The 15,830-nt window shown below is 41.1% G+C and overlaps 1 protein-coding gene across 5 annotated transcripts in view; it reads left to right on the top strand.

Annotated features, from left to right (window-relative positions):
* Positions 1 to 15,830, top strand: part of NUP214 (nucleoporin 214) — a 103,090-nt gene that overhangs the window by 39,210 nt on the left and 48,050 nt on the right. For 4 of the 5 annotated variants that reach the window (XM_073222683.1, XM_073222678.1, XM_073222676.1 and 1 more), the window contains exons 21-24: positions 39 to 122; positions 6,088 to 6,348; positions 7,131 to 7,292; positions 9,768 to 9,867. In XM_073222683.1, coding sequence (XP_073078784.1) covers positions 39 to 122; positions 6,088 to 6,348; positions 7,131 to 7,292; positions 9,768 to 9,867 — 607 coding nt within the window. Of the gene's footprint in view, positions 1 to 38; positions 123 to 6,087; positions 6,349 to 7,130; positions 7,293 to 7,349; positions 7,502 to 9,767; positions 9,868 to 15,830 lie in introns of those variants that run through there. The other variant, XM_073222700.1, reaches the window with a different exon arrangement.

Genomic DNA, 15,830 nt, shown 5'->3' with positions numbered 1-15,830 from the left:
GTGTGTTAAGCCTTTATGGATTCATGAATTTCTTGCAGCTAAACTGTCCCCCGTGAAACAGGCACAACTGAGAAACTTCTTGGCCAAGAGGAAGACCCCACCGGTGAGATCCACTGCTCCAGGTAAAACTGGTCCTGAAATTTTCTCAGTGTAAACCATGCAGTACATGGTGTCGGGTAGGATGGGGTGTGCTGTGACGCTTCCGGTCAACAGAAGGCTACTAGTAGTTAAGTTCTGGGGGAGTTGTAAGTTATACATGGATTTTCAACTGTGCAGGGGGGTTGGTGCCTCTGACCCTCATGTTGATATATATATATTTTTTGTTTGTTTGTTTTTTCCTTTTGACATTTAAAATTTTTATTTATTATTTTGAATAATTTCAAACCCCACTGCAGGAATAATACAGTGAGCACCCACTTACCCTTTACCATCCCAGTAACGTTTGCCACAATTGCTTTATTTTTCTCCTCTCTCCCACACATGCACACACTTGAGTAGTATTTTTTATGAACTTCTTGAAAACAAGTTGCAGACAGGACCCATTACTCTTAAATAATTTGGCATGTGTCCTTAAGAATAAGGATGTTTACACATACAGTAATCATATATAGGAAATTTTACATTGATAACTTTGCTGTTATCTAATAGGCAGTCTGAGACTCAACAGTTTTCCAACAGTCCCCCTTATGTCCTGCATACCGCTCTTCAAAAAATCTAGGATCCAGTCCAGAATGGTACATTGCGTTAAGTTGCCTTTCTCTTTAATGTCCTTTATCTTTGCTTTTCTGGAAGTAGTTTTACAGCTTAAGCATGCCTCCCCAGCACTGTAATTTGGTTCTGCCTGTTTTTTGGGCTTTGCTTTCTGTGTAAGTTCCTTACTTACCCTCTGGATGGGTTCTTTCATTCCACCTCAGGTTTGTAAGAGCCATCTGTGTCGCTAAGCTTAGCTGTTACTCATTTGCTTTGTTGCTGTATAGTATTCTGTTACGTAAGCATACTGCATTTGTTTATCATTCTCCTTTAGTGGGCATATGCTGTATCCGGCTTCTGTAATAGAACAGAATGTTCTCAACATTCTTGTGCTTGTCTCTTGGAGCACATGTAGACCTTTTTTATTTGGTCACATGACTAGGAATGGACGTGGTTCGTACTTTGTCCATACCTTGGCTTCAGTAGGTTCTGCCATACGGATTTCCATAGTTGCACCAGTTTATGCTTTCGTCATCAAGGTGTGACTATTCAGTTGTTCTACATCCTTGCCAAGCTTAATAGTGTCAGTCTTTTTTCTTTTAACTTTTCTGGTGTGACCCTTTTATATGTTTATTAACCATTTGCATATCTTCTTTGGTGAAGTGCCCGATTAAGTCTTTTGCTCATTATTTGTTGGATAACCTGTCTTTTTTATTTATGAAAGTTTTTAAATAAATTCTGGATACCAGCCCTTTGTTGGTTATATGGGTTGTAGATACTTTGTTGCCTGTTTATTCTCTTAATGATGTCTTTTGGCAAATAGTTCTTAATTTTAAGAGAGACTTATCAGTCTTTTCTTTTACAGTTCGTACTTGATTTGTTCTGTTTAAGAAATCCTCTAGCTCTAGGAAACAGGAGTATGTATGCACCTTGACTGTTTGTTTATTTATTAAGGTATGATTGATATACACTCTTATGAAGGTTTCACATGAAAAAACAATGTGGTTACCACATTTACCCATATTATCAAGCACCCCCCCACACCCCAGTGCAGCTACTGTCCAGAGACCCCCTGTGTGCCTTCTCTGTGCTGCACTCCTCTCCCCGTGACCTCCACACCATGTGTACTGAACATAGCACCCCTCAGGCCCCCTCTCCCACCCTCCCACCCGCCCCTTTGGTAACCGTCAGTTCCTTCCTGGAGTCCCTGCGTCCGCTGCCATTTTGTTCCTGCAGTTTCGCTTCACTGTCATCCTCCACAATGCACCTTGATTATTATCTAGTAATGTTAGCGTTTCACCTTTCAAATTAAAGTGTACTATCTCTAGAATTGCCTTTTTTAAGACAACTTCATTGAGGTATAATTTACATACCATAAAGTTCATCTGTTACAAGTATAGACTTTTGAGGATATTTATCACATTTACAGAATTGCATGACCATCACCACCTTCCAGTTCCAGGCTTTTCCATCACGCAGAGTCACCTCGTGCTTGTTCATAGTGAGTCCCTGTTCTGCCCCCAGCAGCCACTGATGTGTTTTGTTTTTGTATGGATCTGCCATTTATAGAAATTGCATATAAAGAGAATCATATGTGATCTTTTGGTTTGATCTCTTTTATTTGGTGCAATGTTTTTGAGGTTCGCCCTTGATGAATGCGCGTATCGGTGGTTCACTCCTTTTCATTACTGCATGGTGTGGCTAGTATCCCATTGTACAGATAGGCCGCCCTTTATTTATAGTGTCTGGAATGATTTTTGTGTATGATAAAAAGTATGGCTCACGTGTCACTTTCTTGTATTTAGAGAGCTGATTGTCCCAGGACTGCCTGTTTATCGGAAGAACCACTTTCTCTGCTTAGCAGCCACTTTTGTTGTAAATCAATTATCCTTGTATGTGTAGGTCAGTTGGTCTCATACACTGATTACAAACCCTACTGCCACACTGCCTTAATTAGGGCTAAAGAAAAGTCTCAATGCTGTTCTTATTCTAGATTCTAAAGCTGTGATGTCCTATATGGTAGCCTATTTAAATCAATAAAAATTAAATAAAGTTAAAAATTGCTCTGTAGGCATAGGTGACTAATGGCTACTTTAATGGAAAGCATGGATATAGAACATTTCATTATCACAGAAAATTCTGCAATCTAGAGCAGGGGATGGAAAACTTCTTAAAGTGCCGGATAGTAAATATTTCAGGCTTGCTGGCCCTGTGGTTTCTATTATTGTACCTGCTTCAGCTCTGCCCTTGTAATGGGAAAGTAGTTACACACAGTATGTAAATGAATGGCTGTGTCTGGGTTCCAGTAAAACTTTTTATAAAAATAGGCAGCCCATCCATCGTTGTAGTTTGCTGACCCATAATCTAGAAGGTTTTGGCTCTTCTTGGTGCGTTCCATTTCCATTTTGTTAAATTCTGTCTCCCTAAGCCCTTAAAGAAAAGTTGAGATTTTTATTGGGATTATATTGACTCTCTAGATAACTTGAGAGAATGGACCTGCCAGTTCATACAGTGTTGCCCTTCCAGTTCCTAAACATGGCATCTCTTTATGTGGGTCTTCAATTTCTCTCAGTGTTTTCTGCATGGAGGACATACATATTTTGTCAGATTTATTTTAAGAGTTTTTTTTTTTTTTATGTTCTTGTAATGGTTGGGGTTTTTCCCCTCAAATTTCATTTTATGTTTTGTGTTAGATGTGGTATGTAGAAATAAATTAGATTTTTTTGTATGTTGACTTTGTATCTAGCAACCTGACTAAACTCATTTGTTCAAATAATATGTCTGGAGCTTTCTTGGACTTTCTGTGGGAACAATTATATCCTCTACAGATAGGAACAGTTTTGTTTCTGCCTTCTCAGCCCTTTTATTTTTCTTACCTTACTTCACTAGCTAGGAAATGCAGAGTACTTCACTAGTACTGAGTCCAGTGAAAGGGGTGGTGGGCAGCCTGGCCTTGATCTCAAAGGGAACACTGTGTATAGTTCATTGTAAGTTGTGAAGTTTCCTGCATCTACTGAGATGATCACGATTTCTTGGCTTTTGTTTTGTTTTTCTTTTTCCTGTTAATGTGGCTTTTTGCCTTTCCTAACCTGAGTTAGAGTTTAAGTGAAATCAGATTCTTGAGGTTTCAGTGGGTACCCTTTTCTAACGCCAGGAAGGTAGCTGCATCCCTGGTCATAGAGAGCCACATATATCAGTTGTGGAGACAATACCATTGGGAGAGTGAGCAGCCTTTGCATCTCTCATTCCATGGGCCTCCCTCCTCCCATGGTCAATGACTGATACCAGAAAGATGAAGGAAGGAAACTGAGAAGCTCCAAGTTGTATCTGACCTTGGGAGTTACATTGTTATATTAGTTTCTCTCCCTCTGTCCAATTATTGAAGGTGATGAGCTTGAGTCATTTTTTTTGCTGCTATTAACTCTCAGAAACTAACATTTTAGAGAAACTTTTGAGAGACTGTGGCCCTAAGGGAATGTGGGGTTTGTATTTGTTTTCTATTTGTGGTGTAACAAATCATCACAAACGTAGTGGCTTAGAACACCACCTATTCATGCTCTCACGGTTGTCTGGGTCAGCAGTCCACGCATAGCAGGCCTCAGCTGGGTCCTCTGCTCAGGGTTCACAGGCTGAAGTCAAGGTGTTGGCTGGGCTGACCTCTTATCTGAAGGCTGTGGGAAAGAATCCACTTCTAAGCTCATCCCTTGTTGACAGTACTCAGGTCCTCGCAGCTGTAGGACTGAGGTTCTTTCTTGATGTAAGCTGCTGGCTCTCTTCGTCAGCAGACTGACAGCAGCACGTTGAGTCCTTCCTGTGTGTCAGGAAGGATCCTTCCTCCCCTTCTGGCGCATCTCTGACTTCACTTTTGCTTCTTTTCTCTGCCTTGAAGGGCTCATGAGATATTACCTTGGGCCACCTGGGTAATCCAGGAAAACCTCTCTATTTTAAGGTCAGCTGATTAGTTACCTTAATTATGTCTACAAAATCTCTTGTGTCATCCAACATAACTAACCATGGGTCTGGCACCAGGGGACAAAGGTCATGGAAATTCTGCCTAGCCCTGGTTTTAGTGTTATGTAACAGTATTGTTAGAATGTGATCTTACAAGTCAGATACGCCCACGTTTGAATTCGGACTCTACTCCGTACAGCTTCATGACCTTATGCAAATGACTTAACCTTTCTGAGCACTAACCATCAAGTCGGATAACAGCAATTTCTAATTTGCAGGATAACTGTGAGGATGAAATGGGATAATTAATATAGATGCTTTATGTAGCACCTAACACCAAGTAAGTTTTCTATATATGTTCACTGCAGCTTTATTATGGTGCTGGTGGTTATGATAGAATTTCTAGGTGACCCTGCTGCAGATTTACTTGCGTCGAAATACTCTGGCACGGTGCTGGCTGGCAGAGCTTCCTGTGACGATAGCAGTGTTCTGTATTTGTGCTGTCCAGTAGAGTAGTTACATATGGGTATTCAGCAATTGAATGTGGCTGGTGCAAATGAAGACTTTTTCATTTATTTACTTCTAGCTGTTTTTAACTTAAGTAGCTTAAGTAGGCACACTTGGCTAATGGCTGCCAAATTGAACCACGCAGCCTTAGCAGGTAGCATTGGTGTTCAGTTGCATTTGCTTATTGAGACAAATAAAATTTTGCAGAGTAGTGTGCCTATAAGGCAAACAAATCAGTAAATATCAGCAATGCTTTTAAATAACTTAAGGAGAAAGGGCTAGGTGTTTTGATTTTTATTTTTTCCAACAGACGAGCAGTAGCCTGTACTCTGAGATTCATGGTAGAAGGTAACATGGCATAAAGCCTTACTTCGTAGTTTATAGAAGAAGAAAAACAAACAGGGGAAGTCAGGATCAGTTTCAGTAATTTTTTTTTTTTTTAAGCCAAATTGATTGAAAAGAATCACTAGATTTATCTGGAAATGTTTGAGGTGTCTAGCACTGAGGGTGTTAGTCTTTTCCACTTTGCCTTCAGCTCTCCTTAGAGGTTTGTTGTTGGGAAGTTCTGGCAGTGGCGTGAGTGAGTGTTCGCTTGCTGTGGGAGCTTGTCTGTTCTTTTTCTGATTGGTTGGCTCCCTGCCTGTGAGAACTGGTGGGGGCTCAGGGTCCCCACTTTTACACCAGCAGCTATTCTGTCTCTCACCTCAGATTTTTTGTTTGACAGTCAAATGTTATTCTCCTACACGGCCATTTTTCAGAGCTCCTGTTGAGCCAAGACCCAAAACCATCTTTGTTCACGTTCAACAGCAGCTGCTCCCACTTAAAATAAGTAACAATTGAATCGTTTTAAAATGAAATATTTCTCTGTCAACAGTGAATATTACAGAGCTTTTGGACTTGCTTTGAGTCATCCAACATGTTTTGTTTTGGGCTTTGTAGCCAGCCTGTCTCGGTCAGCCTTCCTGTCTCAGAGGTCCTATGAAGACTTGGATGAAGTCAGCTCAACGTCGTCCATTTCCCAGTCTTTGGAGAGCGAAGATGCACGGGCTGCTTGCAAAGATGACGATGCAGTGGCCCAGGTCCCACGGCATGCCCCTGTGGTTCGCACTCCTTCCGTCCAGCCCGGGCTCTTGCCCCAGGCGACTCCTTTTGCTAAATCTCACCTGACTCATAGCGCCCCTGGTGTGCTGGGAACTTCAAGTAAGTCAACAATGAGATGGAAGTATCTTTTTTCTCTGTTAGGTTTCTAACTGGTGAGGGGACTAACTGGGTGTTTTACTATCACACCACTAAGTTATTGATTCTAGCCCATTTTTGCTGATTTTCTGGAAATAAGAATACTTAATTCTAAAGAGGTGTGTTCCCCTCGAAAGAGATTGGTAGGACACTGTGAGGAAGAAGAGACTCTGCAGGGTTCACACTGTCATAGCTTTACTGTTGAGGCCAGCTGGCTCTGTTCAGGAGTGAAAGAGGAGGCTGTTGGCCTTGGTCTAAAGCAGCATCCACACACATGCCTTCCAATCCTAGCTTATTCCTGTAGCCATATTCTGCCTCAGCTCGCTGCCGTACTCGTCAGTATTGCTCACCAGGTAACCGTGTGCTCTCACACCCTCCGTTCAGAGTGCCTGGACTTCGCCATGAAGTGACTTCTAACAAAGAGCAAACACTGAGGATGGGAGGAACTGGATCGGAGAGGGTTATGAGAGGAGGGCAGGGAGTCGGGCTGTTTTGACATGCAAGTTACATCTTGATCAGTATCAGAAGAAAAGTTAACATAAAGTATAATTTAGCTAACAGAGGCAAACTGCATGTGGCATCTTTGAAAGATACAGGTGCCCGCCTATCAGTTTACTGGTATTTTCCTATGTTAATGCTTTGGAATTTTTAATCTTAGCATTTTTCCTGCAACATAACATTGGAGAACTGACCCATTTTCACTTTTGTGTATTCCTTTTCTCTGGCCCACTCTCTCACTCCCTCAGTGTCTATGTCTACTGGCAAAATTATTCCTCAGGGAGCCGATAGCACAATGCTTGCCACCAAAACCGTGAAACATGGCGCACCTGGTCCTTCCCACACCATCTCCGCCCCCCAGGCGGCCGCCGCTGCGGCACTGAGACGGCAGATGGCCAGTCAGGCACCAGGTAAAAACTAGCTCCACTATGCAGACTGACGATGAGCTGTGAGTCACAGGCCCGCACGGCAGGCACCCAGGAACAGCTGGCCCTTCTTGCTGCCCTTCGGAAGAGGAGACTGATGTGCCCACGCCCTCCTTTTGGGGAGAGCATTCCAAGAAGGCAGAGACGAGGTCTGAAACTTCTTTTAAGGGGAAGTAACAGACCTGCCACATGCAGTTAAGTGGAAAATCAGTGGATTTTTAAAATGAAGTTGTTAATCCCTAATTTTGAATACTGTCTGCTTTAAGTCCTAAAGTAACTTTTGCTCTTTTATCATCTAATAACATTGGAATTGTCCCATAGCATCTTAAGGATCCCAGCCACCCTCTAAGGTAGTTATTAATGTGCCCATTTTGCTTTTCCGTAATGTCAGATTCCGAGAGGTGAAGGTTACCCAGTCAGTGAGTAGCAGAACCACACTCCAAACCTGTGCTTTCTTTGTTGCAGTACAGCTTTTTCTTAAGATTGCAAATTTAGCCTTTACAGATAGAAACTCAAATGAGCTAATCAGCACCTGCATTTTGTCAATGCAAGATTTTTTACATTAGGATTTTTAGGTATTTGGCCTCAGGCACTTCAGTTATCACCAGTTGTCAATTTGTACAAGCCAGTGGTTCCCAACTGGAGGCTATTTTACACTGCCCCCCACCCCCAAACAGTTGGCAGCATTGCTGGCATTTAGTGGGTAGATGCCAGGAATGCTGCAAAAAAATCTTAAAATGCACAGGACACCCCCACAACAAAGGATTATCCAACCCCAAAATGTCAATAATGCCAAGGTTAAGAAACTCTGCTATAAATAAAATAGTTTTGTTATAGCTGAGTGAAGTTATTTTTCAGCTTTATCACTGCTTAGAATGCATATCAGTTTAGACAGTTCTTTTTAGAAGACTAAAAAGATACGGTGGTTTGATCTAGATCAAAAACAATTACCATTTTATAATGATAAAAGAGTTCTTAAAACATCTCAAATATGAAAACCCTTATTAAGGCATCTAAAATATATATGAAAGCATAAACAGGATAACTTTTCAAGGTACCTTTGAGCCTTCTGAAAAAATAGACTTCTTTGATATTTTCTTTAAATATCACTTGGACCAAGCAGAATCTTGGCATTGTGCTGAATGGCCCAAAATCCAGCTGATTGAGTTGATTATTTATAAACTTAAAATCTGTGAGGTCTCTCAGTTGGAGGTGGTATGGTCTCTATTATCATTATGGAAGCAAAAGTTTCTAAGGTGTAGGCCCTTTGAATGTGAAAGGTGAAATACCTGCAGGTTGGCAAGGACCTGGTCACTGCTCTGAAAGAGGCGATACAGGCGGCTGCCACAGACCTGCCGTCCTGTCTGGGCTGCAGCTTTCAGCTCGCCAAAGCACATGAGAAGAGATTCAAGGGCTTTGCTCAGGCCTTCTTAATAGTCAATTATAAAATGCCAGTAAGTCTTTTGGAATCCAGCTCTAAATTATAAGACACAAAAAACAAGACATGAACACTGACAAACCTAAGATAAGTAGGCGTCAGACATTCCTTAATTCCCCATGGCCATTCCTTAATTCAGTCCTCCTGGCCTCTTCGCCCGTTCTTGTCCAAGCTCCATTTTCCACATTTCATTCATTGTGTCTGTCTCACTAAGCTGTGAGCTCCTTTAGGAAAGAAACATTCTTTGTATTCCCGGCACCAAACAGTCCGGCAGTAATAAGCCCATGTGAAAGAATGGGTGGATGGGTGGATGGATGGGTAGGTGGGTAGGTGAGTGGATGGATGGATGGATGGGTGGATGGATGGATGGATGGATGGATGGATGGATGGATGGATGGATGGATGGTTGGATGTATGGATGGATGGGTGGATGGATGATGGATGGATGGATGGATGGATGGATGATGAATGATAGGTGTGTGAATGGATGGATGGATGGATGATGAATAGATGGATGGATGGATGATGAATAATAGGTGTGTGGATGGATGGATGGATGGATGGATGGATGGATGGATGGATGGGTGGATGGATGGATGGATGGATGGATGGATGGATGGATGATGGATGATAGATGGATGGATGGGTGGATGGATGGATGGCAGAAATCCTTAGTCTGAAAGCTGCTAATCCTCCAGTTCTTTCTCCCCTGTTCCAGGAGGAGCCAGCAATGTGGCAGGTATCTCAACTCTGCTCTATAAAAACTAGCCAGAGAAATTTTCCTTAACCTAGTATATTTGATTAAGTTGTATGAAGCATCATCCCATAATCTTCTATGAATGAAGTAGGTCAGGTGTTGCATTGAGCACAGTGCTGCAGAACTACCTGGAGTAGATTTCCTTATATGAGAAGGTGGATTCTGCTTGGATTTGTGTCCTGGTTATTCATTTATATATGGCTAGAATTTTTTATCATTTACTGCAATTAATTAATATGCCTCTCTGTCTCCTCTGTTTAAATAGCTGTAAGTACTTTGACTGAATCAACTTTGAAGAATGTCCCTCAAGTGGTAAACGTGCAGGAACTAAAGAATAATCCTCCCGCCCCCTCTGCAGCAATGGGGTATGTGGGTATTTTGGTGTGTTTGGGCCCGGGAGTTGTTCCTTAATAGCGATTAGCTGCCTGCAGGGAGCAGCATTGCTGCCATGACAGCTTGGCGGTTCCCTGAGAGCTTCAGGTCTAAGGGTGGACAGCTGGTCTTGGGTTTTGGGAGATGGTCCTGTTCAGCTCACCGGTAACAGTTGCCTCATGAACCTTTAAAGTCCGTCTTGGTGATCTACACTGTGTGCTGTTTGCCAAGTGTATATCTACACATGGCACACATTAGGGTCATTAAGTCAGATGTAGGGTTTGATTTTTTTTTTTTTTCCCACTTCTCATGCGGTTCTAGAGTTGACACTTTAGTTCTGATGCATATTAATTGGTTCTGTAAACTCAGTGTTGGTCTTGACATTGGCAGTCTCCCCCCTCACTTCCTCTCCAGGTAGTTCTGTTCTTTCAAGTTTCTTTTGCCTTTTGTATGAAAAAGCTATCTTTCAAAGGCAGCAGCTCTGTTTGGAGATGGCCAGTGTCTCTTCCATGCTGCCCTTGAGGACTGTGGGTGGTCACTGACGGACCTTACTATTCTTTTGTCTGGATTTATGTTTATAATTCAAGGCCCTGGCCCCCTTCTGCTGTTCTGGGCAGCACAGTTCATAGTCTGTGCTGGTGCCCCCATTACTCTGTGTATTTTGTAGCCATAATTTTTCTGTGGCATCAGGAATAGTTGAGGCACCTTTCTTCAGTTTGAATATAGACATTGTCAGGACCAGTGTCATTCAGGGACGTAGTGGTTCGTGCCCGTGATTAGTCCAGTGGCAAGAAGAGCAGCCGCAGACCCTGGGTTTTGTCCGCAGCATGCCTGCTCTCTGCCACCCCCACGGAGCAGTCGGCTTGCTGCCTGTTTAGGTTTTTATTTAGTGGCCCTGCTCCACTAGGTCACTGGCCTTCTCCTTCCCCCACACTGGTCCATCTATCAGCACTGCCTATTCCAGGAATTTCTTAGTTATCTCACGGCCATTTGAACAGCCGAAACAAGCCTACCCACTTCCCTAGCTTGTGGTGACCTTGAAGCTTTGGTATGCTGTTTAGACCAAAATGGCATTTGTGGTTGTTGCAAACTTCTCAAGGGAAAGAACTATGTATGCATGAGTGTTTGGAGATCGTAGCCAGATTCCAGTGCAAGGAAGGCAAAGAAAGCTATTGAGGGACAGAATGTTACATAAAAAACTGGAAAATCCAGCTTAATGGTGAAAGATATGTGGTCTGGTATTTCTGAGATATTTTAGCTATTAATCATGTATGAGTAGCTCCTCTTGGCGATTTCACTTTACTTTTCTATCTTGTGTTCATTGGCTTCATCCGTCATATTATTGACTAACCATCCTGTTTTTGTGGAGCAAAACCGTGGCTGTTCAGACTCCTCTCCAGAGCTCAGTCACTTGATTCAGCAGATTCTTCTGGGGCGTCTGCTGTGCGCAGGATACTGCCCTGGGTGTTAGGGATGCAGTGGTGAATAAAGCATAACAATTCCCCGCTTCACAGCACCTCTGTTGTAGCAAGAAGACAGCCACTAAACTACCGATTACTCGGTTAATTGGTCGCAGTAGTTCAGTGTAAGTTCAATGAAGGAGAAATACAAGGTGCAAGAAAGCACGTGAAGCCATCTGATTGAGTTTAGGGTTGATGAGCACGTGGGTAAGGAAAAGGTGTTTTTAGCTGAAAGTGAACTATGACCAGAAGTTGCCAGGCAGAGAGTGGAGAGAAAAGTGCTCTGGACACAGGGTACAAAATGTGTGCGAGCGCAAACCTGGGAGGGGGCAGAGCTTGTTTGGGGCAGAGTCAGAAGAAGGCCAGTGTGGCAGAGGTCTAGTGCGCATGGAGCATGGAGAAAGGTCAGAAGTGAGCTTGGATGTTTGATTTAGTTTTACCAAAACACACCAGGCACAGCATTCCTTTCAGGAATTTTGCTGTTCATTTTTTCACTCTTTCAGCAAATACTTAATGAGCATTTTCTATATGCCATACACTGTTGTAGGTGCTCGGGATAAAGTAGTTGACAGATTGACCAAAATAAACAAAAACTCTGGCCCTCACCCTGGAGAGAGAAACAATAAGTGCAGTAAATAAGTAAAATGTGTAATATTTAAGATGGTGATGGTTGTTGCAGAGGAAGAGTAGGGAAGAGTTTGGGGACTGTTGTCTGGGTATCGGTTGCAATTTTAAATAGAGGGGCCAAGGGCGGTGCTTCTCAGACATGGTTAATGGCTCAAGTATCTCAGAAATATGATACCTTATTTCTTTCGCTATTAAGCTGGGTTTTCCAGCACTTTATGAAATATTCTAAGGAAGAAAGCCCCAAGCACAGGGCTAATAGTGGGAGCATGTCTGGCAGGTTTAGGAGACGTAGGCAGCCATGGATGGCTGGAGTGGGGGAAAGAGCATGGGGAGATGGGGACAGGCAGGATGATGGATGACGGGCACACGCCACCTAACATCTGGTAAGGACCTGGCTGACCATTGGATGTTTTTGAGCAGTTTAGTAATCTGATTTATTTTATTTAGAAATTTTTAAAGATTGAGACATAATTTATACATAGTAAAACTCACCTTTTATTAGTATAAAATTCTGTGAGATTTAATAAACACAAATAGTTGTGTACGGCCTATGGACTTAGCAGGAAGCTTCTGGTTCTCTTTTTGAGAAAAACCAAAAGAGCTGGAGTAGAGAATGGTAGAAACAGGGAACATTTTATCAGGAAGCTTCTTTTTTTATTATTGTGGTAAAATATATGTATAAAAGAGCTTACTATTTAACCATTTCAATGACATTAAGTACATTTAGTGTTGTGTAACTTTCACCACTACTTATTTCTGGAACTTTTTCATCATCCCAAACAGCAACTGTATTCCTTAACCAATCACATCCCACTTCCCTTCCATTCCAGCCCCTGGGCACCTCTATTCTACTTTCTGTCTTTAAAAATTTACCTACTCTGGGCACCTCCTGTAACTGGAGTCATACAGTGTTTGTCCTTTCATATCTGACTTATTTCACTTGAATTTTCAAGACTCATCCATGTTGTGGCATGCGTCAGAATTTCATTCCTTTTATGGGGGAAACTACCCATTGTATGCGTATGCCCTCTCTTACCCTTCTGTCAGTGGACACAGGGATGTTCCCTTCTCTTGGCCATGGTGCATAGTGCTCAGTGAACATTAGTGTACAAGTCTCTGAGGCCTTCTTTTCATTTGTTTTGGGTAATGTTTTAGGAGCAGAATTGCTAGGTCATACGGTAATTCTGGGTTTAGTTTTTTGAGCTGAATGTAGTTCAAATTGTTTTCCAAACAGCTGCACCCTTTTACATTCCCAGTAGCAGTGCATAAGGGTTCCATTTCTCTGCGTCTTCACCAATGCTTGTTATTGTCCATCCTTTTGATTATAGCCATCCTAGTAAATGTTAAGTGGTATTTCATTGTGGTTTCACTGTGCATTCCCTTTATGACTAATGATATTGGGTGTCTATTTGTGTGCTTATTGGTCATTTGTATCTTCTTTTGGAGAAGTGCCTATTTAGATTCTTTGCCCATTTTTAATTGGGTTATTTGTCTTAATCCTTGAGGTGTAAGATTCTTCGTACAGTCCAGATTCAAGTCCCTTATCAGATAGATGATTTGCAAATATGTTCTCCCATTCTTTGGGCAGTTTCTCACTCTCTCGATAGTGTTCTTTGAAACACAAGAGTTTTTTTTTTTTTATTAAGGTATCATTGATATACACTCTTATGAAGGTTTCACAAGAAAAACAATGTGGTTATTACATTCACCCTTATTATCAAGTCCCCCCCATATCCCATTACAGTCGCTGTCCATCAGTGTAGTAAGATGCCACGGAGTCCCTGTTTGTCTTCTCGGAGCTACACCGACTTCCCCATGACCCCACACGCACCATGTGCACCAGTCATGATACCCCACAACCCCCTTCTCCCTCCCTCCCCGCCCACCGTCCCCCACCCCTCCCCTTTGGTAACTGCTAGTCCCTTCTTGGAGTCTGTGAGTCTACTGCTATTTTGTTCCTTCAGTTTTGCTTTGTTGTTATACTCCACAAATGAGGGAAATCATCTGGTATTTGTCTTTCTCTGCCTGACTTATTTCACTGAGCATAATACCCTCTAGCTCCATCCATGTTGTTGCAAATGGTAGGATTTCTTTCTTTCTTATGGCTGAATAGTATTCCATTATTTATATGTACCATATCTTTATCCATTCATCTACTGATGGACACTTAGGTTGCTTCCGTATCTTAGCTATTGTAAATAGTGCTGCGATAAACATAGGGGTGCATATGTCTTTTTGAATCTGAGAAAACACAAGAGTTTTTAATTTTGAAGTTCAGCTTATTTTTTTCTTTGGTTGCTTGTGCTTTAGTTGTCATGTTTAAGAAACCATTGCCTAAGCCAAGGTCATAAAGGCTCACATCTATGTTTCTTCTAAGTTTTTTAGTTTTAGCTCTTACATTTAGGTCTTTGATTCATTTTGAGTTAATTTTTATAAATAGTGTGATGTTGTTGCCCAGCTTCCTTCTTTTACCTGTAGATGTTCAGTTGTCCCAGCATCACTTGTTGAAAAGATTCTTTTTTTTCCCTGTTGAGATTGCCTTGGTATCCTTGTCACATTGATTGGTAAATCAATCTTTCAACATGATGCATCGCCCTTTTTATTTATTTTCAAGTCAATTTGCTGAAATTTCTAACTGAAAAGTTAAGAAATTTTGCATCTGTCTTAATGAGGGGTATTGGTCTATAGATTTTCCTTCTCTGTAATGTTTTTGTTCCATTTTGGTACCACGATAATGCTGACCTTAGAGAATGAACTAGGAAGTGTTTCTTCCTCTTCAATTTCCTGGAGGAACTTATGTAGATTTGCTACTGTTTTATCCTTTAATGTTTAGGAGAATTCACTGGTGAAGTTACCCAGACTTGAAATTTTTAGTTTCTTTAGTAGATAAAGGTCTATTCAACTTATGTATTTCTTGAATGACTATTGGTGGTTTGTATCTTTAAGAAATTTGTCCATTTCATTTGAGTTGTTGAATTTATGGGCATGAAGTTTCTGTAATAGTCCCTGGTTATTATCCTTTTCATGTGTGTATAATTCATAATGATTTCACTTCTCTCTTTGCTGTTAACAGTAATTTGTGCCTGTTTTTTTCTTTCTTGATCAGTCTACCTAGAGGTTTATCAGTTTTATTGATCTCAAAGAACTGACTTCTGGTTTCACTGATTTTTTTTCCTATTTTTCTGTTTGGCCTTTATGATATTATTTTTCTGTGTGCTTTGGGTTTTATTTACTCTCTTTCTAGTTTCTTAAGGTGGAAGTTAAGGTCATTGATTTGAGACCATTCTTTCCTAATACAGGCATTTGTGGCTATAAATTTATAAGAACAGCTTTGTCTACATCACACATTTTGAATGTGTTTTTTCATTTTCATTCAGTTAAAATACTTTTTAGTTCATCCTTTTTTTTACATACCTAATGATTATTTAAAGTCTATTTTTACATACCTAATGATTATTTAGTTTCTAAATAATTGGGCATTTTCTAGATATATTTTTGTTACTAATTTTTAATTTAATTCCATTGTGGTCAGAAAACATGCTTTGTACAACTTAATTCTTTAGACTTATTGATACTTCTTTTATGGCCCAGAACTAGGAACAGCAAGATTCTTCTTGAAGGGCCAGATAGTATTTATTTCAACTACCATCTCCGCCATTATAGCCTGATGCAGCCATAGACAAAAATGTGATTGAGTATGTATGGCTATTTTACAATAAAACTTTATTTACAAAAACAGGCAGCTGGCCCTTAGTTTGTAGTTAGTCAGTCCCTGAACTAGAATATTAATCATCTTGGTAAATGTTCCATGTGCACTTCATAAGAGCAAGTATTTGCTCTTCTTTTTTGGAGTGTTGTATAAATAACTG

The sequence above is a fragment of the Manis javanica genome, chromosome 2 (assembly GCF_040802235.1).
Source record: "Manis javanica isolate MJ-LG chromosome 2, MJ_LKY, whole genome shotgun sequence".
In the NCBI taxonomy this organism is placed as follows: Eukaryota; Metazoa; Chordata; class Mammalia; order Pholidota; family Manidae; genus Manis; species Manis javanica.
Note: the sequence above shows the minus strand (reverse complement) of the source record. Positions and strands in the feature narration are given on the sequence as shown.